We start from the raw sequence: 26,750 nt of genomic DNA on the forward strand, positions 1-26,750 counted from the left end.
GCCCCTGCGTCTGCAAACTGAGGAGCTCAGAAGAGTGAGAGGCAAGCCTAGAGTCCTCCCTCTGGAAGCAGCTGACTGAGTTCCTCCCACCTGCCTCCCCAGCCCTTCCCCACCAAGCCCAGCAGATAAGACGATACTGCCTGACCGGGTTCCGCACTGGGACCGCCGTCGGGGGCCCCGCTCTTACCCCCCACCCCGTCTCTCAAGCTCTGAGCAGCTCCCCGAAGTCGGGCCCTGGGCTGGATGCCCCAGGTTTGAGGGTTCTGGGTTCGTGCTGCCTCATCTGTTGCCGGGGGCTTTTCTGTGGAGCATGAGAGCCTGGGAGCCGCACATCTCAGAGTGTGTCCTGTGAGGGGGGGCACACAGGTGGGTCCCTGTGGTCAGCTACAGTTTGCAAAAGCAGTCAAGTGCATCTGCCTCTTGGAATATCCATCTGCATCAACGTAGAAAAGGCTCCACAGAATTCTTTATTCACAGGCACCAAAGGAAAAATCCGTAAATTGGATTTGATCAAAATTTAAAACTTTGGGGACTTCCCTGGAGGTCCAGTGGTTAAGACTTCACCTTCCAATACAGGGGGTGCGGGTTCGATCTCTGGTCGGGGAGCTAAGATCCCACGTGCGTCATGGCCAAAACACCAAAAACAGAAAAACACAGAAGCCATATTGTAACGAGTTCAATAAAGAGTTTAAAAAAAAAAAAAAGTGAAACTTTGGTGTTTCGAAGGATTCTATCCAGAAAGTGAAAAGATAGCCCACAGAGTGGGGAAAAGGTTTGCGAATCATGTATCTGATGAGAGTTCAGTATTCAGAATATATAAAGAACTCAACAATAAAAAAGACAAATAACAATTTTTAAATGGGCAAAAGAACTTAAATAGACATTTCTCCCAAGAAGACGTACAAATGGCCAACAAGCACTTGAAAAGATGCTCAACGTCATTAGTCATCAGGGAAATGCAAATTAAAACCACAGTGAGATGCCACCTCATAGCCACTAGGATGGCTGTCATCAAAAAGACAGGAAACACCGAGGGTTGACAAGAATGTGGGGAAATGGGCGCCCTCATACATTGCTGGTGGGAACGTAAAATGGTGCAGTTGCTCTGGAGAACAGTTGGGCAATTTCTCAAAAAGTTAAACATGGAGACGCCAATTGACCCAGCAATTCTACTTCTTGGTGTGTACCCAAGAGAACTGGATGGGGACAGGTTGAGAATTCCCACTTTCCAGAGAAGCAAAGGAGAAATAGACATCTAGGAAATGAGGATAAGAATATTTAGTACCTCGTAGGGTTGCTGTGATGTTAAATGAGTTAATATATGTAAAACAAGGAAGAAAACACTTGTTGTTGTTATTACCGGAGCACATGCTATGGGATCATCACCAAGTGTAAGTTGTACAGCTTCTTCCTTAAAGCCACCCTATAAGGAGGACGTCAGTGTCTCCACTTCACAGATCAGAAAGTGAGTCGAGGCCGGGTTAGTAGCGCCCAAGGCCATGTCGCTAGTAAAGGACGGGTAGGGATGCAAGCAGCCCTGCGACTCCAGGCACCTGCTGCCTCTAGTTCCAGCCTAAAATGTCCCCAGGAGTGAGGCCCTGCCTGACTTAGTATGTGTGCAGGTTTACGGAGGTACGGTTTACAGGAAATGAAACCCAGCGAGCGTTTACAGACGGATACAGCCCTTTAACCGCCTTCACAAGCATGATTTACATTTCTAGCTCTTCAGAAAGTTTCTGTTGATCCCTTGCTTCCTGGCCCCGGCAACCCCAGCCTTGCCTTTCTGGACTCAGGTGGTAGGTGCCCGAGCCCAGCGGGGAGGGTGTGCAGGGGGGTGGGGACTGCTGCTTGGTTGGGGGGCAGCTGGGGGCCAGGGCAGAGCGTCTGGTCAAAGCCGGGGCTGGGCCGGGCCTCAAGCTCATCAGCTTTGTCAGCCAGGCCTCCCTCCACCTTTTCAGCTGAGCACGTGGCCGGGCACCGGGAAGGAAGGGGCGAGGCTGGACGGTCCTGCGGTCCTGGGCGGAGCTAGGAGTCCGGGGCCTGACTGCAGCTCTGACTCTGTGACTGGCTCACCCACGACGCCGGCGGTGACTGTCTTCACGGCAGCAACGTCACCCCCACCTGGCGCTCCTGGTGCCCTTCCGCTGCTTCCTTTTTCTGCAACCTCAGCACCACCCAGCCTGCCTCCTGTCTTCTTCTTCATCACCTCTCTTCTCACTAGAACGTACTTTGCTCTGAGGAGGACGATGGGGCTGAGTTCCCAGCCCTGAGAATGAGGACCCAGCCCGCTCCTTTGCCTCCTTGGAAGACGGGCCGTTGGATTCCAAGATCCCTAAGGCTTCTCTCTGGCTCTACGCTCTGGATGTTCTCCTCCACTCAGTGCACCAGGGGGTCGCCTGGGAACAAAGAGGCAGAGGAGCGAGGCTGCTGCGTGGTTGTCACCCCTTAGCAGCAAGTGACGGGTTGGTCCCATAAGGAGAAGTGTGCCCGAGGGCCTCTTTGTCAGGTGGTAGGGAGGGAAAGGGCTGTTTGCATAGCCTCTCAGTGTCATGGCTAGGTGGGCCCCCCGCTGCTCCCGCCTGGGGGAGGGGCTGAGCAGGCCTGGCATCAAGGGGGGGCGGCGTGGGGAGCGGGTTGGCACTGGGGAAGTAAGCACATACAAATGTATGCAGATATATGCAAATCTCTGCAGCTCTGCTGCTGCCCTCAGTGCTGGCCTCTGGGTAGGAGACCCACAGCCTCACCCCAGGCGCCCACCCCAGGTGCGCTGTTCCCTGTGGCCGAGAATCCCCCTTCCTGCTCCTCCCTCTCAGCGCCCCCCACCCCCATGCGAGGTCTGAGAGAGTGAGAAAGCTGAGTCAGGAGGTGGGGAGACTGGAACGGCAGCGCCATCCCCGAGCTCCCAGCTGCAGCCCCTACTCAGGCCCAGAGCCCCAAATGTCCACTTCCCTCACCGACGCGCCACTCACGATCTGGAGTGAGATGAGGCAGCGCTTGGCGACACCTTAGATGCAGGCTGAGCTCCTTTCCCCCCTCTGCGCCCCCTCCTCTCCCCCTGGGGGAGGGGGAGGGCCCGGAGGTGTGGGAAACTGCCCCACCCGGTGGGAAGCCAGCTTTCTAGGTTTGGGCCTTTACTGTTCCAAACGCTGCCTGCCTCGCCCCTCCTCTGCCTTCAGCCCCCTCTGCTCCGCACGCACCCCCGCAACATCCACCGTCAGCAAATCTTGGTGGAACCAGCAGTGGCGACACAACCCTGGATCAGAGTTTGAGGGAGACACACAGGCCTTGCCCTGAGAAAGCCTACGGTCACTTTGCAAAGGTGGGGACACGGGGAGGGAGGCGCAAACCACCACCAGGCCTAGAGTGGGGTCTGGAGGGCGCCTGGCTCAGCTCCTTGCTTTGCTGCTGAGGAAGCAGAGGAAACAAGAGTGGGCAAGGGCTTCCCTAGAGCACACAGCAGGGTCCCCTGACCACCAGGCCGGTGCTCTGCAGGCCACGCCTTGCTCGCTTGTCCCTTTAGTGTCTGTGAGGGGTCGACGGTGAGTGGGGATCAGGAATTGAAGGATGGGGGCCTTCCTGGAAGAGGCGGTGTTAGGATCGTGCTCTAAAGGCTGAGTCGTGAAGAGTGGCAGGACGAGGCGAATGGTTGTGTCCACAGGACGTGAGGTTGGTTTGAGCCAGGTCTTGTGGCCCAGATGGCCAAACGGAGGCTCGCTGTTGGAGGGGCAGGTGGCCCGGGGCCATTATCTCCCATCGGAGCAGCACCTGCAGCCCAGGCGCGAGTCCAGTGGCGACTGGGTTCCGTGGGTGGCCCCGTCACTCTCAGAGGCTGCTGTTCTCAGCTAGGGGCCATGTCCCCTCACCTTCCTCCCCATCACCAGGGGTCTCTGTGGACAAACACAACAAAGACGTCTCCAAGCCCCGAGCGGTGGGTCCCTCGGAAGGCGGAAATTCGGGTCTCTGGGGCTGAGTAGGGGCTGCGACCAAGCGCTCAGCGGCTCAACGTGGGCCGGGGAAAGAGGTATCCAATCACCCGCGCCGCGCCTGGCTCTCGCGGGCCTTCGCTGCCTGACGCCTTTCCCAGCCGCCGTCAGTCTCCAGCACAGGCCTGGCTCATCCATCAGTCCCACCGTGCCTGTCAGCAGGTTGGGGCGACGCTGGTTCCCAGGCTTCAATCCGCTCCAGGCCGGAGACAACTTCCCCTCCCTTGGAGGGGGCGGGCGCGGGGCAGCTGCAGGCCCCTAAATTAAGACCTCTGCTCTCCCCCAGCCCGGGGACCCCAGGCTCCACAACCTGGACCACTGTCGTCTTTTTGGCCCTAGTCAGCTTTCCCCCAGTTCGTCAGGCCCTGGGGCACTGCCTAGACACAGATGAGCCAGAGGTTTGCAGAACCAAATCCAGAACCGAGAGCTTATCCAAGTGCTGGTGACCTGCTGGCCCCGTTCTCTTCTGATTCCTCCTTGTCTCAGCAGTTCTGGCTTCTGTGTGCCGGGCGTGCACCGTGCTTGCCATCTTTAGTGAGCCTCTGTGACAGGGCCTCTGCTGGTACTCCGGTGGGGGTGGGCAGGCAGCGTGGCCTGAGCCTGGGTGCTGTCTCCGCTCACCCCAGGGGCCCCAGTGCAGGCTCCTCCCCGACTCCCAGCCGCCCCCTCCGGCCCTGCCCTTCCTGCCTCTGCTCCAGCCCGGCTGCGGGAGAGGCGGGAGCCTGGGGCCAGCGGAGGCTCCCGGGATGGAGATGAATTGCGAGCGGGTGTTCAGTCTCACTTTTGGCCCCGCGGGTCGTTGTAGTGGGACCACCCCGGGAGCAGGTGGGAGAAGAGACCAAGTGCACGAGCATCCTGAGAGGCCGGGAGCCGGGAGCCGGGGGGTCTGGTCTGTCTGCGGGGATGGGAGCACACACCCCGGCCCCACAGGCGGCTCAAAAGGCCCTCCCGGGCGGTCACCCCGGCACTGTGCCGGCGGGGCTCCTCTCTGCCGCGCCGTGCGCCTCATGCCCCCAAGCTTGGAAGGTAGGGGCTCCTGGGACGACCCAGGAGAAAGGAAGGGAGGAGGCGCCGCCAGAATGGGAAGGCGAGGCCGCGCCCAGGCTGCACGGGGTCTGGTGAGGCCGCGGGAAGAAGCCTTCAGAGCTGGTTGCGGAGGGGTCTGTGGTCAGACCAATTGACGACAGCTCGGGACCAGTAGCCCGAGGTGGAGCCGGGTCAGACCAGGCTCTAGCAGAGCCCTCCGTGGAGCCCACCTTCACCGGGAGGACGGCTGAGCTGCTGGGTTCCCCCAGAGGGAGGGGGCGGGCAAGGCAGGCGGGAGGTGGGCCTAACTCCTGAGGGCGGCTTGGCAGGATTCTCCCTGTGACACGTGGCGGGTCGGGAGAGGTGGGGTGAGGGGGGTGCAGCAGGGAGGGAGCTGGCCCTCGCCGAAGCTGGCCTGGCCCAGCAGAGACCCGAGCAGAGGCCCAGGCAGAGCAGCAGGCCTGAGGCAGCTCCAGCCTCGCCCACCGCCGGGGCCCTGGGAGCTGTCCAGCACAGAGCCTGCTGAAACCAGCAGGGGCCTGGCCCGCAGGAGGCTCTCCCAGGGGCCCTCTGTGGCCCACTGCCCGCTCTCTGCCCCAGGGATTGAGAGACCAGCGTCGGGGGTCAGGCAGAGAAGGGGAACGCCCAGCAGAGGATCTCTGCTCCTTCTCCACGGGGACGGGGACGGGTAGGGGAGAGAAGCAGCATGTGTTCAGTTCTGAGCACCAGCAAGGGCGAGGTCTTTGCTCTGCTCTCCACCTCCTGTGGCCCCGGGGGAGGGACACGAACGCATCGGAGGATCGCTCATGCCTCTAGTCTGACTGTATCACCGGGAGGGGAGTGGCCTGCTGCAGTGGCCACTGGACCCGCCACGTAGCTGAGGACCCAGGTTTCCTCCGCTGTAAAATGAGAGGGTGAGATTATCCGCCTCCTGGGTTTTGTGAAAATGAGCTGGGCTGAGGCAGGTGCCGTGCTGGGAGCAGGGGGAGAGTGGCCATAAACGTCAGCCTTGTTATTCCTTCTCCAAATGGTAGGCCTGGTCCAGCTGCAGGCCCACGTCTCCCACCAGGCTGGTTGTGAGGGTTCTTTCCCATCATTCCCAGGCTGGTCCATGTAGCCGTCTACTGGACTTCATTTATTGAGCATCTGCTGTGTACATGGGTGCAGGAGGTGCAACGATGCACAAATACGGTCCCGCCCAGGAGAGCTGCCAGCCAGGTGGGATGGGATTTAACAAGAGAGAAGCAGTGGGTCTGGGGTGGGATGACAGGAAATGACCCCTGAGGAGGAGCCTTTGATGCGAGGAAGGATGAGGAAGGGGAGGGTGAAGGGGGTGAGGAGAGGGAGCGGTCCAGGCCTCCTGCAGCCCGCCTGCTGCCCATCCCCTACCGTCCAGCGTTTCCCAGGCCACACACGCCAGCCTCGGCCCCACTGCTCCCCACACCTTCCGCCACCTCCCGCCCCAGCCTGAAGGCAGCTGCTTACCCGGGGCTTCCGGGTAAGTCTCCTTGTGCAGACCACAGCCTCACGTAACCGCCGACACGCCCCGGGGGCCTCTGGTTACAGCCTGAGGGGAGGATTCTAGAAGACCCCTTCCCGCTGTGCCCACCGGGCTGGGGGCCGAGCTGGGGGCACCCAGCAGCCGGTCCAGCAAAGGGGCGAGATTTCCTCCCCTCCCCACAGGCCTCAGGAAGCTGTGCACAGCGTCCCACCTGCTTCCTGTTCAGTGGGGACACGTTCCCGGCCTGCTTCCTCCCCAGCTGCCTCTCATTTCCTCCCTCCCTCCCATGGCCCCCTCAGCATGCAGAGGTGAGGCGTCCCTGCCCGGCCTGGCTTCCTGGGCCCCGGGAGCCCCCCACCCGCCTGAGCTGGACGAGCAGCGGGGCTCAGGGCACCTGGTGCCGGAGTCTCAGGCTCCTCCATCCCTTGAGCTCTGGCGCTGAGCCCAAGACCCACGGAGACAGAGAACCAGCTGTGCAGACGGTGCCAGGGGGCCCGGGGGTCCTCCTGGAGGGGACGATGTCCGAGCTGAGCAGGAAGGGTGAAGAGAAGTTAGCTGGAGGAAGACTTGAAGCCACGTGGTAGGGGCAGGCGGGGGGATGATAAGACTGGAGGGTAAAGTCCGAGAGGGAGAGGCTGGGAGGTGAGGCTGGGAAATGGGAGGAGTCAAGTCGAGGGGGGTCTCGGGGCCCCCAAGAAGCTTGGTTTGATTACACGGGGGAGTCGTGGTCAGCCCCACTGTTTGGCCGAGTCCTGTGGCTGCAGCGAGGAAATGGTGTGAGTGGACCAGCCGCGGGGCAGGAGAACAAGGCGTCTGTCCTGGTGAGAAATAAAGGGACCTGAGTTAGGGCTGTGGCACGAGGGTGCAGGGGTCAGGAAAAGCCGGCAGGACCGCAGGTCTGACCGGACATCCGTGGCCTGGAATCGGGAACCTGGCTGTAGCTCTGTGACCTTGGACCACCTCTCACACTCTCCGAACCTCAAGTTCATCATGCGTGGAATGCATCCCCACCTTAGGGGTGGAGCCAGGGTGATGGAAGCAAAGGCGGCAGGTGAGGGCAGACGTCCTGCTGATTGTTGATTGCTGGCCGGTAGAGGCCCTGTTAGGACGCCAGCCCCGCTCTGCTGCTCCAGCTTGGTGATGGGCAGACAGATGGGAGACAGGTGTGCTGTCTCTCTGGGGCCGGCAGAGCCCTCCAGGGGGCATCGTACCCCATTGCCTTCCTTGGACAGGTGACCATCGTCAGGTGGGGCATTAGAATCAGGAGGGCTCTGCCCTTCAGGAAGCACTTCTGGACCCTCTCCTGGGGTCGGGGCTTCTGTTGGCCCTACGTGGCCACGAGGAGAATAAGACAGACCTCTGCCAGCTGGCCGGCCGCCTCCTACACGGACTTCACCAGCCCAGGGTGGTCCCCCGGGAAGCAGGATCCCACAGCGGGTCGGGGTGGGGCTTCTGGGACGATAAGGTCGCACTGCTCTTGGATCCCTCGTTGCAGTGTTTCCTGGATCCTCGCCTTGTCATTTTCTTGTGTCCAACCCAGTCTTTCTGGCTGGAAGGGGACTCCTTTTCTTCCAAGGCCCTCTTTTCAGTGGCAGTGGGGAACAAAGGATTTATATCTGCGAAGCCCGTTAGCCCGCCTCCCCGTGACCTGCATTCCGGGATAAGCACCTGAGTCCATCAGTCTCTCGCCGGCGGGCCCTCGCCCTGTACCCCATCATAGGCCACAGAGCACAAAACAGGTTGGTTGGGGGCTTCGAGAGGCCCTGGCCCACGGTTGCCACAGGGGGGGTGAATTTCCTGGCAGTTCTGCATCAGGGCACCGGCCCCCGCAAATGCAGGACTCAGGGCCTGCTCTGATGCATCAGTCTTGGGAGCTCCTCTCCACAAATCTGTGTCTCTAGGAAATCAAAGCCCTTCCCGTGAGCCCCTTTTAGGGGCAGGGGACCATCAGGCAGGCTTCCTAGCGCAGGCTCTGACTCTTAGCACCCCTCGCGTAATTGCTCTGAAAGAGACCATGCTAAGGTACAGAGGGAGGAGGGCTCTCTGTGTCATAAACAAGGAGAGAGATTTAGTGGGTTTTAAGCTCCACAGTCATCTCCAGGGAGAGCTTGAGAGGGGAAGAATAACACTTTATTTGGAAACAATTCTGCCGAGGCCCCTCTCAGCTTCCCTCTTCCTGCTGTTCATCACCAAATCTTCTGTGCTCAGAAACAGGCTGAGTTGTGAAATCAGGCCAAATCCTGGGCTGCGAACCAAGGGGGCAGCTCCGGCCAGGCTGTGTGCCCTGGAGGGGAAGGGTCTGGAGCAAGGCAGCTCATCTGTGATTGTGGTCACTTCATCCCTATAGCTCTTGGGGACAGAGACCCCACAGTCACCCTTAAAAGCCTTAGTACCATTGAATGACCTCCGTTCGCGCAGAGGAAAGCTCCAGGAGAGAGACCCGTCTCTTGCTCTTCTTGCTGCCTATGACCTGCCCAGAATCGCCACACCCGTCACTCCCGAGTGACAGCAGCCCGGATGCCTTCTCCTCGTCCCCTGGAGCACGGTGCAGACAGGCTGGACTTTGCAAAAGAAAATTTAAATTTTAAAATGTAGGGGAAGCGAACTGCAATGGGGGCTCCTGGAACAGAAGAAAGACATTGGTGGAAAAACTGGTGAACTCTGAATAGAGTCTGTAGTTTGCTCAACAGTAACGAGCTGATGTTAAGTTCTTTGTTTTCACAAACGTACCTGGATATGTGAAGCTTCAGCACGAGGGTAGCTGGCTGAGGGGCACACGGGGACTCTGTACTCTCTTTGCAGCTTTTCTGTAAGTCTGAAATTACTTCAAAATACAAACTTTATTGTTTAAAAGGTGGAGGGAGGGACAAAAAAAGAACAAAGATGAGTCAGGAAATTCAAGAATAGTGAGGGTTAGCATGCTTTGGTGTCTGATCCCTCCATCCTCGTGGGAAAGCAGAGCGCCCTCCGGGGGCAAAGCTCCTGCATCCGGTTGATCCGGAGATAACCGCCCTCCGGCTCCAGTGGTCCCCTACCTGAAGTCTGGAGGTTGGCCCCCTCCCAGGGCCTCTGCAAAAGTTGAGTCAGTAAACCTGCTTTTTCCCTTTCCTTCTTTCTGAGCTCTCTGACCCCCAGGGGGGGCTCCCCTCCCAGCTTCCGGTCCAAGACAGACTGATTAAAGCCCTACTGGTCACCGATCCCCATCCAACTCCAGAGAGTGACTCAACTGGAGGAGTCTTCAAACCCATCGTCTAAATGGAATCTCACGTGGAGAGCCAAGGTTTAAAACAGACCAACTTGAAGCTAAAGTGGGGGAGGCCCCCCCGCACCCCTTTCCACCCACTCATGGGAGCTGCAGCGGGGTCCCCACAAGCCCTTTGGACCACCGAGCCCTGCCCAGCTTGGGCACCAATTGCTCCCCTGCCCCTGCCCCCGGTCTGGGGCTTACACCTGCCCCTCCCCTCCCCACCAGAGGGAAGGGTTTTGCAAACGTCCACCCTTCAAGGGTCCAAAAGGATAACGCCCGCCACGAGTGTCAGAGGGCTGCTCCCCTGAACCTCTTTTGTTGCTGCAATCACAGCTTTTTTCTCCGGCACAGGAGAAAGAGACCTGAACGCTGTCAGACCCAGAGTAACTCTCTGTTCTTGAATTAATCCTTTTCTAAATTATCCTTTTTTTAACCGTGAAATCACTTAGAGTCCTTCAGGCTTGGGCCCCAGGGCCAGGCCTTCCGAGGCCTCCCGAGAAAAGGGCCCACGCGGAGGCTGCTCTAAGCCGGGCTACCCCAGGAGGGTGGGCTGTCCCCAGGCCCCCGGCCCACAGTCACGGCCGCCCCAGCCTGGCAAGCCTGGCTCAGGCCCAGCAGAAGTGGTGCCAGCATCCCTCTGATGCCTGTGGCATTATTGGAAAAGTCAGCTTCGAAACCACAGAGGGATTCAGCGTTGGGGGCTTGGGCTGGGGCGAGCTGCAGACAGCAAGGCGGCTGTGTGACCACCTGTCTGCCCACCTCCCTGGTCCTGGTGTGACCCTTGAAGCTGGCGAGCCATTTCCCTGCTCAGCCAGTTGCATTGCTCTCTGAGGACAGGACCAGAGAATTGCAGCAGGAGGGCTTCAGGCTAGACATCAGGAATCATTCCAGAACGTTATGGGCCCGAAGCAGTTTGCGGAGTCGCCTTCCTGCGAGGCAGCCAGTAGTTTGCCGAGGCTCCACCTGCCCAGGTAACCCAGGTCAGCCCTGCCCCCTTGAGCTCTTCTTCTTTTGTGACCTGGGGACGCCCGCGTGGCGGTCCTGAGAGAGTCCCAGCCTGGACCCGCCGCCTCGTCGCTATGACGCGTGCAGGGGTGGCTGTGGTCTGTCCTCGCCCGTGGCTGCTGCCTCTGCATCTGCCGACAGAAGCCATTGTTCTGGCCACGTTCATCTGCTCGGCGATCAGCCTGGAGGATGTGCCCTTGCTTCGCCTTCTGTGCGCCCGCACGCGCTCTCTCTCCTCTCTCCGGGGTCACGTGTGACCGGGGTGCTGGGAAGGGCACCCGGCACTGCTGAGCCATCCCTTCCTTGAAGGAAGACTGAAAGTCTGGGGCCACGCTCTACGCCTCGGAGCACAGACCTGGGCGTGGACTCAGGAATGGTGCCTTGGCTTTTAGGGCATTTAGGGCACCCACTGGGTGCTCAGGACGGGCACAGGCTTGTCATGAGCCCACTTGAATCTGGTCCTCCTGATGGCGTCCCAAGGGACAGACTGCTACCCCATTTCACAGACGGACAGCTGGCCCCTAGAGAGATTGGGGGCCTGACTGAGTCTCAGACAGTAGGTGCGTGAGTCTGGGTGGAAGCCAGCTGGGCATTGGGAGCCAGGCTCTCTCCATTCCACGTAACCTTTCCATTCTGGTCACGATGATGGTGACTAAGAGAACAAGGAATGGTGGGTCACAAAAGACCCCCATAGTGACCCTAGCGACCACTTCCTGAGCTCCCGCTACGCGCTGGTTGGCGCTCATCCCACCAGCCCTGGGAGGTGCAAGCTGCTGTTCCCATTTGACAGATAAGAAAACTGAAGCTAAGACGCTGTCATTTGATGGTGTCACAGATCGAGGAATGGGTGGGGCTGAGCTTCAAATCCAAGCTTTCGACCTCAAGTCCTGCTCTTTCTGCTGTGCCGGAGGGTCTTCCTGTAGCATTTCCCACTCTGATATGTAGGACCTTCTTTTTGTTGAAATCTCCATCCATCCTGCTGCAGTGTAAACAGAGCTATGAAAATACAGTACTGTGTGTTTATTTTGCCTTGTTTTTACTGAGGGCACCAGAGCAAATACACAGGGTGACCCAGCCCCCGGGGAAGTTCCGTGTTCCCTTTTTTCTTCTTCACCCGGTCCTCTCGTCTGCTTCCCTCCCCCCGCCCCGAACTTGGTGCTCCCCCAGGGTGTTTCTCCACTCTCCCACCTTCCCTCAGCATCCTTGCTGCTCCTTCAGACCTCGGCAGCCAATCCTGTACCTCCAGCATCTCGTTGCCGAGCAACAGGCTTCCTACCTGCCCCATTGTGTTAGAATCTCCATGACAACAAGTATTGCCAAAAGAGAGAGAAAAAGAAGTTAGGTGGTGGTAGGAAGAGGTGGTGAGACCCTGTGTTCCAGGACACTGGTGCAGTTTTGCCAGTAGTAACTTGCTTGCTCTCAGGGTCCCCAGAGGGGGGTCACAAGTAGCCTGAACCAAAACCTAGGAGATGACAAGTCACCAGGCTGACCGTCTGCATGTGGGGCTGGAGATTCTCGCAAAGGCCCAGGATGAGAGCCACGGACATTTTTTGATTGAGACAGAGTCGGGTGGGGCCCGTGATCACCTTTCTGTGGGTCAGTACAGGAAGGCAGCGGACGAGGGAGGATTTTTCAATCGCTGCTTGACTGAGGGGGTTGCAGGAGCACATGGGGAGGGGTGTGTCTGAACAGGGCCGTGCCTGGAGCCAGCAGCACTTAGGGACAGGCTAAGACCCAGGGCCGGAGTGGGAGGCAGGGGTACCATAAACAGGGTTTTGGACACACAGGCACCTGCCCAGGGGCCGTGGATGGGTGAACCCTGTGGATTTTCCCGGTAGGCCGAGCTCCAGGCAGTGGCCGATCTCGGCAGCCGCTGCGTCCCCTCCACCAGGCCTTCCTGCCCCAAAGGCCTGGAGGAAGCTCGTAGGGAAAGGAGGGAAGGAGGAGGCATGGGAGGAAGTGAGGAAGCCTTAGATCCCCAGGTGCCCAGGCTGGGGCTCACCCTGGCTCTCCTGGCCGCCGTCTCCAAGGGCCTGACAGGTGGTCACCATGTGGCTTGCAACCCACCTGCAAGGCAAGTCGGGGGATGGTCTCAGAAAGGGGAAGGACTGAAAAGAAAGGGGAGGGGGCCTGGGCCAGTTAGGACACAGAGGAACTGCCGACCTGGATGCATGGCGGGGGCCTCCCAGGACCCTCAGAAGGGCAAAGATGTTTGAATACAGAACCTCCTGTCCTGCGGCCACGGCAGGGCCTGCTTGGGCAGTATTTACTGTTCAAGGCGGATGGTGCACAGAAGACCCCTCCAGCCCAGGGCCTGGAGGGCACTTGCAGGACCTCGGCAAACCCACCAATCTCCCCTCTTCGCTGGCTCCGCCTCAGTGGTACTGCCGTGTGCTGCACGGCTGTCCTGAGGCCCGGGTCCTCTGCGATGCTGCCCGTGAACCTGGCCGTGAGCATTGTCTGCCTTCCAAACCTCCCAGCAGGACTAGACAGGCCCCAGTCCCAGTATTTGGTGCTCTTCACAGATGGAAAGTTCCTCCTAGCCTCTGACTTGACGCCCCAAAGTCGAGCGGTTCGTCTTCTTCTCTGTGTTCAGTGGGGAGGTGGAGCAGATCTGCTGGCACGGCACCGCCCCACACTTTTGCCTCCAGTTCTGCTCCCCTGCCTGGCCTGACTATTCGAAAACGTTGTGAAAGCTCTTGGCATGTGTGGCCGCAAGGAAGGCCAGGCTCCCCACAGAGGCTACACCCCCCACTGCTGTACCAGGCGACTCGGAGAAGGATGCAGTGAGTCAGACACTGCTGGGGGAAGACAAGTGGGATGAATCTTTCTGAACAGTGATCTGCAATTTGTATCTGAGACCTTTTATGAGATTCCCCCCTTGGACCCAGTAATCCCCTTTCCAGGAATGTAGCCTGAGGAAGTCATCTGAGGCTCAGGCAGAGCTGGTCTGGTTGCTTATCACAGTGTTACAGGAAATAGTAGAAAACTGGAAACAACCTAAATGGCTAGTGACAGTGCAATGATTAAGCAGTGTTTGGTTAATGCAGTCACAGAAGAGTTTATCAGCAATTAACAAGTATGTTTCTGAAAAAATGTCTGAAGATTTTTAAATGAAAAGTAAAAAGGCTTACTACATAGTAAGCGAAAAGGTGTAAAATGTATGTATAGTATCATCACAATTTTATGATGAATATATGTATGAGTGTGAATCGTAAAAAGCCTGGAAGAAATCGAAACACTTAAAAAAGGCTAAGTATCGGCTAGTAGGGGATAGAATTTTTCTTTATATTTTTGTGGATTTTTCCAAGTTTTTCCTAATGAGCATGTTACTTTTATTATAAGAACTGCCCTTTTTTAAGCACTTCCCCTGGGCTACCACGCTAAGCATTTTTCACACTGCTTTAGATTGAATTTTTGTGTCCCCTAAAATTCTTGTGCTGAAATCCTAACCCTCAAGGTGACGGTATGAGGAGGTGGGGTCTTTGGCATGTGATTAGGTCATGAATGGGATCAGTGCCCCCATAAAGAGACCCCCGAGAGCTCCCTTGCCCCATCCTCCACGTGAGGACACAGTGAGAAGATGCCATCTGTGCACCAGGAAGGGGGTTCTCACCAGACTCTGTATCTGCCGGCACCTTGACCTTGAACTTCCAGCCTCTAGAACTGTGAGGAATAAAGTTCTGTTGTGTGTAAGCCCCCCGGTCTATGATATTCTGTTAAGCCAGCCCGAATGGACTAAGACACATTATCTCATTTCATTTTTACATCAACTCCGTGGTGTCACTATCCTTGTTTTTCAGATGAAGCAACCAAAGTTTGAAGGATTTAAGTAACTTCTACAAAAGCCACACGGTTTACAAATAGCAGAACCAGGCCCTGAGCAACGCCCCAGAAAAGTTACCAGAGGTTACAGCTGTCGTTCAGGGTAAGCGGTGGATCTGCGTAGCTGTGGGCTTCTGGTCTAAGAGTGCCAACGCCCACGCGTCCCCACCTCGGCTGGCCCGGGTCCAGCTCCTGAGCAAGCCTTCCAGGCAGGGGGAGCCTGCCCGTAGCCCCTGTGCTGGGAGGTACAGATAGTCACGAGTGGGGCCTTGGGTGTGGGCTCCTGCGTCCACCCCCAGGTAGTGAGAGAGAAAAGGGGGCTCCCCCAGCTTCAGCTGGGGCGGGTCTCCCGTGAGCTCGCCGGCCAGCCTGCTGGCGCCTGGCGGACCCTGGGCCTTGGGGAGCTGAGCTCTGGGGGCCTCACAGCCGCTCTCTGAGATTGGGGTCCTCCGTGCGTGACTCCCACGCAGATGTGCTGCTGCTGAAAGGGGGGCTGTCCCGGCGTGGGGACGTCGTGCACCAGGAGCGGGGGTGTTCTCTCTGCTGCTCTGGAAGGGCCTGACTCCTCTCTCACGCTGGAGTTGCCTGCCCCACTTTCCAGATGGTAAACCTGAGGCCTAGACGTGAACGACTCAGGGAGATGCTTGGCACTGGAGTCCAGTCCGGGGGTCTGACTCCCAGGCTGCCACCAGCCGCCCCCATGCCCACTCACCCTCGCCCTCCAGGGTCTTTGCTCGTGTAACTGGCCCGAGGCAGGAGGCCTGACTGGTACCTCACGTGGGTTTGCAGTCCAGCCCCTCCAAAGGCCACCATGGGGTTGGTGTTCCACGGCGGGTACCAGCCCACACTCCCCAAGGGGCAGCGTCTCCGGGTGGAGAGCTTAATTTAAGAGCAGTCCAGAATCCCCCAGACCCCTCCCGCCCCAGCCCGGTGGCCCCTGGCTTCGGGGCCTGGAAGTATGTGGCACTTCCCCTCCGTCCGCCTGGCTGGACCAGCACCCCTGGACCAGCCCTGGAGCTGAGGGAGCAGGAGAAGGAAGTGAGTGTGACAGAGACGGAGCTGCCGGGGGGCCACGTGGGCTCCAGTTTCTCTGTCAGCCTTGAGCTCCCCGCCCCAGGCTCCGCCACCTTCCCCTCCGGGGCCCATCTGGAGGCTGAGCAGTCACTTGGGAAGCCAGGCCTCTAGCGACTGACGGGCCTGCAGGGTGTCACGCGAGAGGGAGGGAGAGAGGGAAAGACGGGGTGCGGCAGGACAGTCGTGGGGCACCTCCCAGGGTCTGGGCCTTTGCACCCTCGCGACACGGACCCCAAGCTCTCGCCTGCGTTACAGGGGCCCTGTCAGGGGCCCTGGGAGCCCCCGGAGGGGTTTCAGCTCTGGGCTGCCCGTGCTCCCCAGGCCAGCTCAGCTCCCTGGAGGCACTTACAGCGGAGGCCTCCAGCCCCCGTGATTTGTGGGGCAGTTTGGTTTTTTTAATTAATTTTTTATTGGAGTATAGTTGATTTACAATGTTGTGTTAGTTTCTGCTGTACGGTAAAGTGATTGGGATATACATATACATGTATCCACTCTTGTTTTTGTGGGGCAGTTTTTTTTTTTTTAATTAATTAATTTTGGGGGCTGCGTTGGGTCTTTGTTGCTGCGCGTGGGCTTTCTCTAGTTGCGGTGAGCGGGGGCTACGCTTCTTTGCGGTGCGCGGGCTTCTCACTGCAGTGGCTTCTCTTGTTGCGGAGCACGGACTCTAGGCACGCGGGGTTCAGTAGTTGTGGCACGTGGGCTCAGTAGTTGTGGCGCACGGGCTTCGTTGCTCCGCAGGCATGTGGGATCTTCCCGGACCAGGGCTCGAACCCGTGTCCCCTGGATTGGCAGGCGGATTCTTAACCACTGCGCCACCAGGGAAGTCCCTGTGGGGCAGTTTTAAATCATTGATTTTCACTGGCACCAAGTCATTTCTCTGGCTAATTGAAAAGGAACCAAGGATCCTGACAGTGGAACCGTTTACATGGATCAGATCAGTAAAAAACACCACCCAGCTGACACACGCGAGACTTCAGCTGCGGCTCGGGGCCTCCCCGGAGCTCGGGTGGGCTTCTCTCTCAGAGGCCAGAGAAAACAGTCCCCCGAATGGGGACCAGGAAGGCAACTGGACCCTGAGCAGGAAGAGTGGAGGTTAGACCCTGGGAAGAACTTCCAGCCCAGAGAGATGGGTGAGAGATTCTGAGGGGGTGGGCGAGCCCCTCTTCCCTTGCGTTTTCTGGGGTCTCCCTTCTCCCTGCCCGTCGGCCTGGACCCAGCCTGGACTCAGCCAGGACCCCAAGGGCTGGAGAACCCTCTCTGGGAAGCAGAGGCGGCGTTGCTGCGGGAGAGCAGATCCAGGCAGCTGCTCAGTCGTGGGAAGCCGACCCGGGGACGGGGCTGGGTGGGTCTCGGCACCAGCTTGACCACTCACTGTAAATGCCAGGGAACTGACCCATTTCACGTCGCCCGAGATGATCACAGCCGGTCCCATTTTTCCTCTGTGAGAACTTGTTGCCATCTGGCCAGAAAGAAGAGCTGTCTGCAGTTTTTAGGCTAAAGGAATCCCCGAGGGTGTGGGCAGAGCCCCGGCTCTGGGGGTAGAGATGGGGAGGGGATTGCTGAGTCCCACCGCTCGGGGACAGTCGGGCCCCGACTCTGAGCCCGGAGCCAGCCAGGCGGGCGCTGCTGTACTGAGCCGCCCCCCACCTTCCGCCAAGTCCCAGCCGGCGGACCCTTCTCCTCGCTCCCTGCCAGCGCGGTGCCCAGTCTGCCCATGCCCCCTGGAAGTGGCGACGCCGCTGGCTGTCCACCCTGTACTCTCCACGCTGACCGGGGTGATCGCCTTCTCTGCCAGGGGCCAGACCCGGCTGAATGGCGCCCCGCCCCAGTTTGCTGGAGTCCAAAGCCGGGTCTAGAGGCCAAGAGGAGGGGCGGGGGGGCCTGAGATCCTTCTACTGCAGCCCCAGTGCCCACCCACAGCGCAGCTCTAACGTCATCTCGGTCCTGAGAGGCGGGCAGAGGCTAGAGGCTGGACAAGAGAGAGGAACGTTTAGTAAACGGTGTTGCAGGCCTGTCCTCAGCCCTGGGAACCCCCCATGACACCTGGTCTTGGGTGCTTCGTGGAGCCAGAGCGCGGGTGTGGGTGGGGGGAGGAGGGCCGGGAGGCGCCCAGGCCCTGCGTTTCCTCCCCTCCGCACAGGGATGCTCCCCTGGCTGCCTCCTCGTCCGTAGCCCGCGTGTGAGCTGGACACGGTCTGGGGCCCACACGCGCGGGATGAAAGCTGTGTGCACACAGTCGGGGGTCGGGCCCACTTTTCCAGGGAGAGCCTGTGAGCGCCGCCGGCGAGCCGGGAGCGCTGGAGATGGACCAGGACGGGAGGACACAGAGGGTGTCCTCACCTCCCGGCCGGATGGGAAATGGGCCAAAAGGGAGCGATGCAGGGGACACGGAGAGAGGGCAGAAAGCCGGAGCCAGGGTGTGTGTGTGCATCTAAGTGTGTAGGCGCGTGTGGGGGGTGTGTGTGAGAGAGCATGTGTGCATATAGCTGTGTGTGTACCTGCACCGACATGGGTGGGTGTGAGTGAGCAGGGTCACTGTATTTGTGGGGTTTGTCCGAGGTGTGTGGCAGCTCAGTCGCCTCTTTGTCCCCTGGGGTGGTTCTGCCTCTGGGGACCAGACTGGGCCTCCGACCAGAAGTGAGGCCCGAGCTGGGTTTGGCCGTGGGAGGAGCTGGTCAGGGTTCCAGGGTGGAAGAACGGAGGTGTCAGTTGGGGTAGGAAACCTGCCCGTGGTCCAGGGCTGCAGCCCAGGGATCTGTCTGTGCTTCCGGCCCCCAGAGGTCATTCCGCCCACCTTCCCGCCTGTGGAAATGTCGCCCCTGGGCCGTCCCTCCTCATCCTGCAGGAGGACCTCAGCTTCCAGGGGCCTCAGAGAAAGGCCACCTCCCAAGGTTTACTTTGAACCGTGTCTGACTTTGTTTACCCTCCTACCCCCATCCCGTATAAACTGGCTGTCCCACAGATACTCAATAAAGACGTAGAAATTTAGTTTAGAGGGAAACGTTTATGTTATTGGGACTGGAATGGGTGACAGAGGTTCCGGTGGGAAATCTGGGTAGAACAGGGATAAACCCTGTGCTGATGATCTGTTTGACTTTAACTAGCATTTCTTCAGTGAGTTTTCTGGCCAGGCACTGTCTTATGTGATTTTTCTTGTAATAACTCACCTGATTTGTATAAGATGGGGATGATGATGAAGATCCCAGTTTTACACATGAGGGAGCAGGACGAGTAACTCGCTTAGGACCACAAGCCGGACCTGCGCTGGGGGTGGGGCGAGGAGGCGGTGGCTCTGCCTCCAGGACCTTCCGCCGTGCAGAGCTGGCCTCAGCGAGTCCTTTTCCACGCGCCAGTCCGCTGCCTTCCCCCCTTTTCCTGAGGGGCAGCTTCTGCTCCCTCTCCACGCACCGGGGAACGGAAATGATTTGCCCCACTTCTCGCAGCCCCGGGTGGACTCATGGGACCAGCACCCGGGAGTCCCACCTCCCAGGCTTTTCCTTTTTTAAATATCTTCTCTGTGTATTTATTTTTTTCTTTTTCTCTGTCTCTCGGCACATCCCACCTCTGAGTGCTGTGGTTACGTGTTCTGACCCCTTTGAAAGGGGCACCCCGGCTGCGTTCACAGCGCGCAGGCGCGGCCCCTTCACGCCCCGTGGGAGGAGTTGCCCCGTCAGCACCAGGGCCTCTCAATGTTGCCCGGGGACCGCAGACCTGGGGGGACCGCCCTCCTCGCTCCTCCCACCCCTGCTTCCACCTCCTTCTGAGCTTGAGAGAAGCATGTGTAGGCCAAAGGGTGTCCTGGTTCTGGGGTCTTTGGATCCTTGAGCCAGTAGCTCTGTTTGTCCCCTTGGTGCCGGGGGCCAGAATGGTTCCGGCTGAAAGGTGGGCGGCTGGGGGCGGGCGGGCGGCAGAGCCGGGGCAGGCAGAGCCCTGGCCAGAGCTTGACGGTCTCGGCCCTAGTGATACCGCCGTGTACTGGCTGTGTGACCACCAGCGCTTTCCGTACGTCTCTGTGCTTTGGTGTCCCTGCCTGTGGAGTGGGGCAACTGCGAGTTGATACACACGAAGCCCTTGGCGGTGGGGGGAGGCGAACGTGCCTGCTGGGGGTAGGGTGCTGGGACCGGGCCGCCCCACCCAGGAAGCCCCCAGCCTCTCAACTCCCCTGGTACCCACGACACTCTCCCGCTCGGCGTGTGAATTTGTCTCCTTCCTTTCCGGGAGGAGGACAGCTGTTCTTAACACCATTTCTGCCATCTCTTGAGCACCTGCTGGGTGCCAGGCACTGTGCTAGGTCCCTCACCTTTATTCTCTCATTTAATCTTTACAGCATTCTAAGACTGCTTCTTGCAGATGAGGTCTTTGGGCTCAGAAAAATTACATAACTCCTCTACAGCCACATAGCAAGACGAGGCAGAGCTAGGATTTGAACTCAGCTCTTCCTGACTCTAGAGCTGGACTCCCTCCTCGCCCGTGTTCCTGTCCCTTCTGCTGGTGGATGGACACCGGACGCCGTCCTATCCACACGGACGGCGTGTTTCCTACTGATGTCGCAGGCTTCCGAGCCGGGCCTGGCAGGTGCTCTGATCCTCCTTTGCTCTGCTGGGGGCTCTGGGAGGCCAGGCGGCCCCGTCTCCATCGCTGGGCGCCTTGTCCACGCGATTGTAGCCCTTACTAGTTGTCAGGCGCTGTTCTAAGCACTTCACGCTTGTAAGTAACTTAATCTCCAAAGCAACCCTGAGAGGCAGGTCTAGTCTCAGCCTCCTGTCACAGATGAGGAAGCAGAGGTTATGGAAGTTGCCTGAGGTCACACCATCAGCAAACAAGCTTTGGACCCAGCACTTTACTCACCACCCACCAGAGTCTCTTTGGAGAACAGGGGCTGTAGGGGCGCCGGCAGCCCGTGGGCTTCGGGAGCAGCCATCCCACCCTCTGCTCCCCAGACCCGAAACCGCCCCCGACCGGCCCCGACCCCGCTGCTGCCTCCTCCCGAAGCCTCCCAGGTCCCGCCTCATCTGCAGACTGTGACACACGCTCCCCACGGCGCTTGGTTTCGCGTCCGTCCGCACGACGCCCGTGCCGTGGTGAGGGTGGCCGTGTTTCCTCCCGGGCAGACTTAACTCCTTGAGAGCAGAACCCGGGGCTCAGCCCTCGGGGGTCCCCGGCACCACGGTCGGCGAAAACAGGGGTCCTGCTGTGGGTCCTTGTGTGGCCGCAACGAGCTTTGTGATGAGGACCCCAGAACGAGAGCGATAAGGGACCCCCGAGGCTTCAGTCCGCTCACCGAGGCGGCGTGAAACTTCAGATCAGGGCACTTGGATGGAGGAAGAGCAGAAAGGGCGTGTTTAGGGGCAGGGGACCTGGTAGGAGCCCCGACACCCCACACGCACAGGCACGCGCGTACACGCACGCACACGCACACACGGCGAGAAGCGGGCTCCTTGCGTCCACGGCCAGCCCCGCCACTCCTGCCCTTGAGGCTCCCCAGACGTGTGGGAGGCATGCCGAGGGGCGAGCAGCGCTCACAGCCGAGCACCGTGGCTGGAACAGAGCCCTGCCCCAGAGACAGCCCGTCCTGCTTCTCCGGGACGTCTCTGTCGGGCGCTGAGAACCAGGACAGGGGCCGGTACGGCGCACCTCTTCACTCCCGTCCCTTATCCAGCCTGCTCTGGACAGGAAGCGGGGCAGCAGGGAGGCAGAGGGGGGGGGGGGTCCCCTCATTTCCCAGGAGGAGAGCCTGAGCCCGGGGCGGGCACGCGAGTCCCCCAGATCATTTGGTCCATGTAGAACGCAGCTCGGGTGCCATGGAGGCACCTTTGTCCTCGGGGTTCAGGAGCCCACCCTCAAGAACATCTCTCCCCTTTCTTCCCCAGCCGCCCCCCCTCTGCTGGAGACCCGTAACCCCGGGGTCTTCCTCCTCGATCCCCACCCTTGCCCAGGCGTGACCTGCCACTGGACCAGTTTAAATCCTCTTCCCATCGAGCTTTGGAAAAAATGGTGACGGAGTGAAAGCAGCAACTGCATCTGCTCCATTAGCAAGTGAGGAAGAGGCAGCCTCCACGGCCTCAGGGCTCTCTGGCTGGAAACCTGGCCAGGCCCAGAGGCAGGGGCCCCTGCATGCGGGGAGGGGAGGGTCTGATCGAGGGGAGCTGGGGGTGCGCCAAGGACAATGCAGGTGAGTGGGGCTCGTGGGCAGCACCAGCCGGGTGGGACGGGGCTCCCAGGAGAGACGCGGGCAGAGCCAGGATGCAGTTCCGGGTCCTCTCGCAGATACGGCTCCCAGAAGGGGTGGTCTGGGGCACCACGTGGCTTTGTGCCCCCATTGGGGCTGCGGGGAGAAGCGGCAGCGGGTCATGTGGCACCGTGCCCGCCGGTGCAGGACGGAACTTGGGGATGCTGAAATGCAGAGCTGTGGTCTGGGGCCCTGCTCACAGGTGGTCAGCTGGCTGGCCCTGCTGCTCAGCGTGTGGCTCAGCTCTGTGTCGAAGGCCAAAGTCAGCCGCTCAGGTCCACGTGAGCCTGTGAGCAGGTCCGCACTTGGGCCTCTGGTCCTACGAGGCACCGTCAGAGACGCGTGGAGCTGATCGCTGGGGCGGTGGCTAGAAGGGGTGACAGAGCAAACCTGCTCTCACCTCCACGGGGAAGGTTCTACTGCAGGTCCTGAGGCCAGGCTGAGGCACGGTGTCCTCTTCTTGACTTAAAGACTCCCTCTTTCCCCACCCGACTGTGGTTTCTAGGTTTTATCCCACCCTCGTTTTGCAGACTGGGCGTGGAAAGGCTAAGACATTGACTGGAATTCTCACAGCTGCAGGCAGCACCTGCCTGACGCCCTCTGAGTGCCTTTATGAAAGCACTTCCCAGGCCCTCCTGTAGGGCTGTCCTGGGCCTGCTGGGGCTGGGGACACGGCAGGCCCTGCAGGAGAGACTGTGGGCAGGCGGGGGGCCACTCAGAGTGTCCTTCCAGGCTGTGGCTGGTGGGTGGTCGGGGGTACACGAGGCAGAAGTGGGGTCAGGCGAGCCTTGGACATGATGCCCTGTGGGTCCAGGTGATGGGCAGACACTGGGGGTGGGGCAGCCGGCTCTGGCCCCCTGGTCACACCGGGCTTTGCCTTCCTTCTGTGCCAGAGGAGGTGGGGGGCTTCACCTCATCCAGTACTGGTACCAAGTCATGGACATGCAAAGTAGAGGAAAGGGGGACGGTTCCTGGCATTTCTGGGTCTCTTGGAAATTACTCCATCTGTCAGCAGAGCAGACAGACTCCCACGGTCATTTCAAGCTTAGTCCTATAAATCCATCAACGCTCGAGGGTCTCCGTTGGCTTCGGGGTCTCCGTTTAGCTTGTGGTCTGTGCTGTGGCCGGCAGCGCTCTGCACAGCAGGGAAGGGCACATCCCGGCGGCCTCAGGTGGACCGGCCATGCTCTGGTGGCCTTTCCTCTGTGCCAGTGTCCCCGGTCTCCATCTCCACCCCAGTCACCGCGAGTATCCTCCTCGTTATAGACATTAGCTCACATCTGTCATTATTCCCCAAGGATAAGTTTCTGGATCTGGGGCTGTGCCCACGGCCGTGTGTCAGGGCCCTGTGGTCCTGCACTCATTCCATGACTGGAAATTAGAATTTTCTAAGAGATAGTAAATTTGACAGCAACCAATGATAACTTATTTAATTTTCATCTCTTCAATTTTAATGAAGCCCTTTGTTTTTGTTATGTTCTGGCCGAATGTATTTATTATTTTATGAATTTCTTGTTCAACCCTTTGACCCCTTCCTCTACAGGGTGTTTGCTTTTGATTGATTTGGTAGAGCTCCCTGTATGTAAAGGTATTATTAACTCCTTGTCTCTTATATATGTTGCAAGTATATTTACAGTTTATTCATGGTTTGAACCTTTGGAAAGGGCTTTTCACAGGGATTTTAATTTTTATGAACTGAAATCTATCAGTGTTTTCCTTTATGATTCCTACCTTTGATGTGATGCTATAAAGACCTTTCCCACAGCAAAATTATGAGACCATCCATGCATATGTTCTGCACATTCTTTCATGATTTCATTTTCTACGTGGAACTCTTTCATCTGGAGTTGATTTTGCGTGTCTTTGTAGCCGGCTTCGAATTCCCTTTGAAATGAAAGCCATTAATAGATCAATTAATTCATTCATTAACATGGCGGGGAGGGGAAGCTGGTCAAGGATACGTGAGAAAGATGGGGTAATTCATAGATCGGGGTCCAGAAGAGAAGGATCAGGTGGCAGGGGGTGCCTGGAGGGATCTGCCTTTGTCTCGGGGCGGGACACTCATCTCTGAGACCGGAGGAAGGGGCGGAGGTCAGTTTGGCCAGGTCAGGAGGTGGGTAAGGAAGGGTCTAGAAAGAAGGGCTGTGAGCTGGGTGCCCACATCTCCAGGGACAGAGTGGGTGGGTGGGGATGGTGGGGAGGGACCAGGAGGGGTGGCGTCAGTGACAGAGGTGGTGTGAGCCAGGTGGCAGGGGCCTGGCCAGGGCGGAGGTACAAGTTTAGCATCTGTAACTGTGATGGGCTGCCCCGCCTTCGGGCCCGGTGGGATCTGGGAGATTACACTCCACTGGAGAGGTGTCCTGGGGGAGAGCCGGGCGTCAGGGAAAGGGGAGGTGGCAGGAGCAGGCTGGGGGCACAGGGAGTCAGTTCACCGTGGGCAGAACATTCTAGACTCAGGTACAATGAGAGATCCAAGAAGGAAGGGGCTGTGGGAGGGGAGTCTGGCCCCGATCGGTGGACAGGAACGGAGTCAAGTTCAGATTACCCCGTTTGTACAGGGCATTACGATCCCCGAGCACTTTCACGTGTGTGTTTGCAGGAGGTAGAGGGGTTCGCCTCGAGCTGGGCGGGTAGCCCGAGACCGAGTCAGGATGTGACCTCGGGAGTCCCGTGCCCCTTCCCTAGGGCACCGCCTAACTGTCCCCATTCTCTCTGCAGCACAGTAGCCCTGCCGCCAGCCTTGCTGACCATGGACGGGACGGCCAGTGTGAACTCTTCCGGCCGCCCTCACTACGCCTCCTCCATCCCTGTGCCTCGAGCTGCTTCCCAGACCAGGATTCATACACCGGCCACCTCTCCCCGGCTGCGGCCGCACCAGGCCGGCCTGGCCCTGAGCCCGCAGCGGGCGGCCTCCCCAAGGCCGGGCAAGGCGGGGGGCCCTTCCAGAGGCTCGTCTCCCAAGGCCTCCCGGGGGAGAGGCTCCCCCAAGGCCTCTGGGGCAGCGAGGGAGTCGGCTGAGGGGGCTGAAGGCCTCGCCTGCTCCCCCTGGAGCAGTCCCAGGGCGACCCCCAAAGCAGCCCTCTCCAGCCGGGCTGGGTCCAGAAGCGTTGGGGAGACGCAGGGCACCCAGGGAAAGAAGAGGGTGGCCCAGGAAGGGATTCTGACCCGCCAGACCCGGGGCAGGAGCCCCTCCCGGACCAGTTCTCCTGGAGAAACTCAAGTACCAGGGGCTCCCGAAGGTCGAAAGCCATCTAACCACCCAGGAAAAGATCAAAGAGATGTACCCTACAAAAGTTCTGGGGGCCCCAGGTCTTCGGAGCCTGATGCCCGGGCAGCTTCGGGGCCGCGCTCCCCAGTCTGCAGCCCCGTGCGGAGCGCACGCCCGCCGCCCGCCCCGGGGGCCATCAGCTTCTCCTCCGTCCATCAGCAGAGTCAGCCTGTCACAGCTACCGTGGCCCCCTTCCGCTACAGGTGAGCTGCGGAGCGGGCGGAGGCGGGGGGGTCAGGGGTGGGGGTGGGGGTGGGGTGGGGAGGGACGGAGCCCGCGGAGGGGAGAGGGGCTGGTGGAGAGAATAGAAGGTGGGCGGGGACTAGAGAGCTGGGGCGGGGTTAGAACCTTAACAGGGGGACCCGGACCGGACTCTGGAGACGCCGCCACAAAGAGGCTCAGAAGGAGGGTGCCCCCAACGCGGCCGTGCGTCAGGGTGCCGTGGGTGCTGAAGAGCCAGTTACCTGGGTAGGCAGGTAGGCAGGTTGGTCTCACCCAACTCACCAGTGGGACAGCTGCCACCACTGAGTTAGACTGAGAGCACGTGACGGGCTGTGCCTGCAGTCTGTGGTCACTGAAATCCCCATGGCCTCCCTGGCCGCCCCCACTGATGCCCTGCATCTGCCTGTCTGCTGCCTCTCTCTCTCCACTTTCCACACTGCCTGTGCGTATCTGTCCCCAGGGCGCTCAGACGTGCTTCTTTCTGACGTGGTCACATTGGGCCACGTCACCACCGTCGGCAGTGGCCAGGCCACCGTTCATGCCAGCATGGTTAACAAGCTAGCCTGTCCTGCTTTCTTCAGACACCACAAGTGGAGAGCACAGAAAAATGCTTCCGTCAACTGTGGTTCTTTAATAAAAATATAACTCTTTACTGAAATGTCCACCTTAAGTAAGCGACATTCGCATTCCTAAGTATGACACGGGTTAGAGATGCTCAAATGCAAAGGAAGTGCCTTCCTGACTAACCGAACGTCCTGGGTTTTCTCTCTGTGCTGATTCGAGGACAAGCTCTCCCACGGTTTGGGTGAGACGCTCCCTGGACACTGGGTCTCCCAGGCTGGAGTGGCTGGGGTTGGTGAGGGGAGCTGCACCTTTCCCTCGAAGCCAAGGGTGTGACTTGATCCCTGAAAGGTCTTGGGCTCCCTTTCACCACGTAACAGACAGCTGGGCCCCAACACCTCGTCTGCATGTCCCACCTCCTCCAGAGCATGTCCCATCTCCTCCAGAGCACTGCATTCAGTTACGAACTCCACAGTTTAAAAGGACATTGGTGCACGAAAATACATGGAGAAGAAGACGGACGGGTCGGTGAGGGATCCGAAAAGGTGTTACAGGAATGTTTAACGGAGCCGAAGCAGCTTGCTTTGGAAGAAGAAGGCTGAGAGAGGGTCTGAGAGCTGTTTTGAAAGACCTGAAGGGTTGTCGTGTTGTAAGCTGACTTAGATTCACTTGGTGCGGCTCCAACGCCCTGAATCCACGTCATGGTGCTTAGAAGGTAGAGAGACTCTTGAAGCTCAGGAGGAAGAACTTTCCAGCAACTAGAGAGGCTCACAAATTACCCACTGGCAGTGAGCTTCCTGGCACTGCAG

General features: G+C 59.1%; 1 protein-coding gene across 6 annotated transcripts in view; it reads left to right on the top strand.

Annotated features, from left to right (window-relative positions):
* NAV1 (neuron navigator 1) overlaps positions 1-26,750 on the top strand; it is a 212,991-nt gene that overhangs the window by 37,245 nt on the left and 148,996 nt on the right. For 5 of the 6 annotated variants that reach the window (XM_068541882.1, XM_068541885.1, XM_068541886.1 and 2 more), the window contains exon 2: positions 24,609-25,361. In XM_068541882.1, coding sequence (XP_068397983.1) covers positions 24,640-25,361 — 722 coding nt within the window. In that variant the 5' untranslated portion in view covers positions 24,609-24,639. Of the gene's footprint in view, positions 1-14,565; positions 14,691-24,608; positions 25,362-26,750 lie in introns of all 6 variants that reach the window. The other variant, XM_068541883.1, reaches the window with a different exon arrangement.

The sequence above is a fragment of the Eschrichtius robustus genome, chromosome 3 (genome assembly GCF_028021215.1).
Source record: "Eschrichtius robustus isolate mEscRob2 chromosome 3, mEscRob2.pri, whole genome shotgun sequence".
In the NCBI taxonomy this organism is placed as follows: domain Eukaryota; kingdom Metazoa; phylum Chordata; class Mammalia; order Artiodactyla; family Eschrichtiidae; genus Eschrichtius; species Eschrichtius robustus.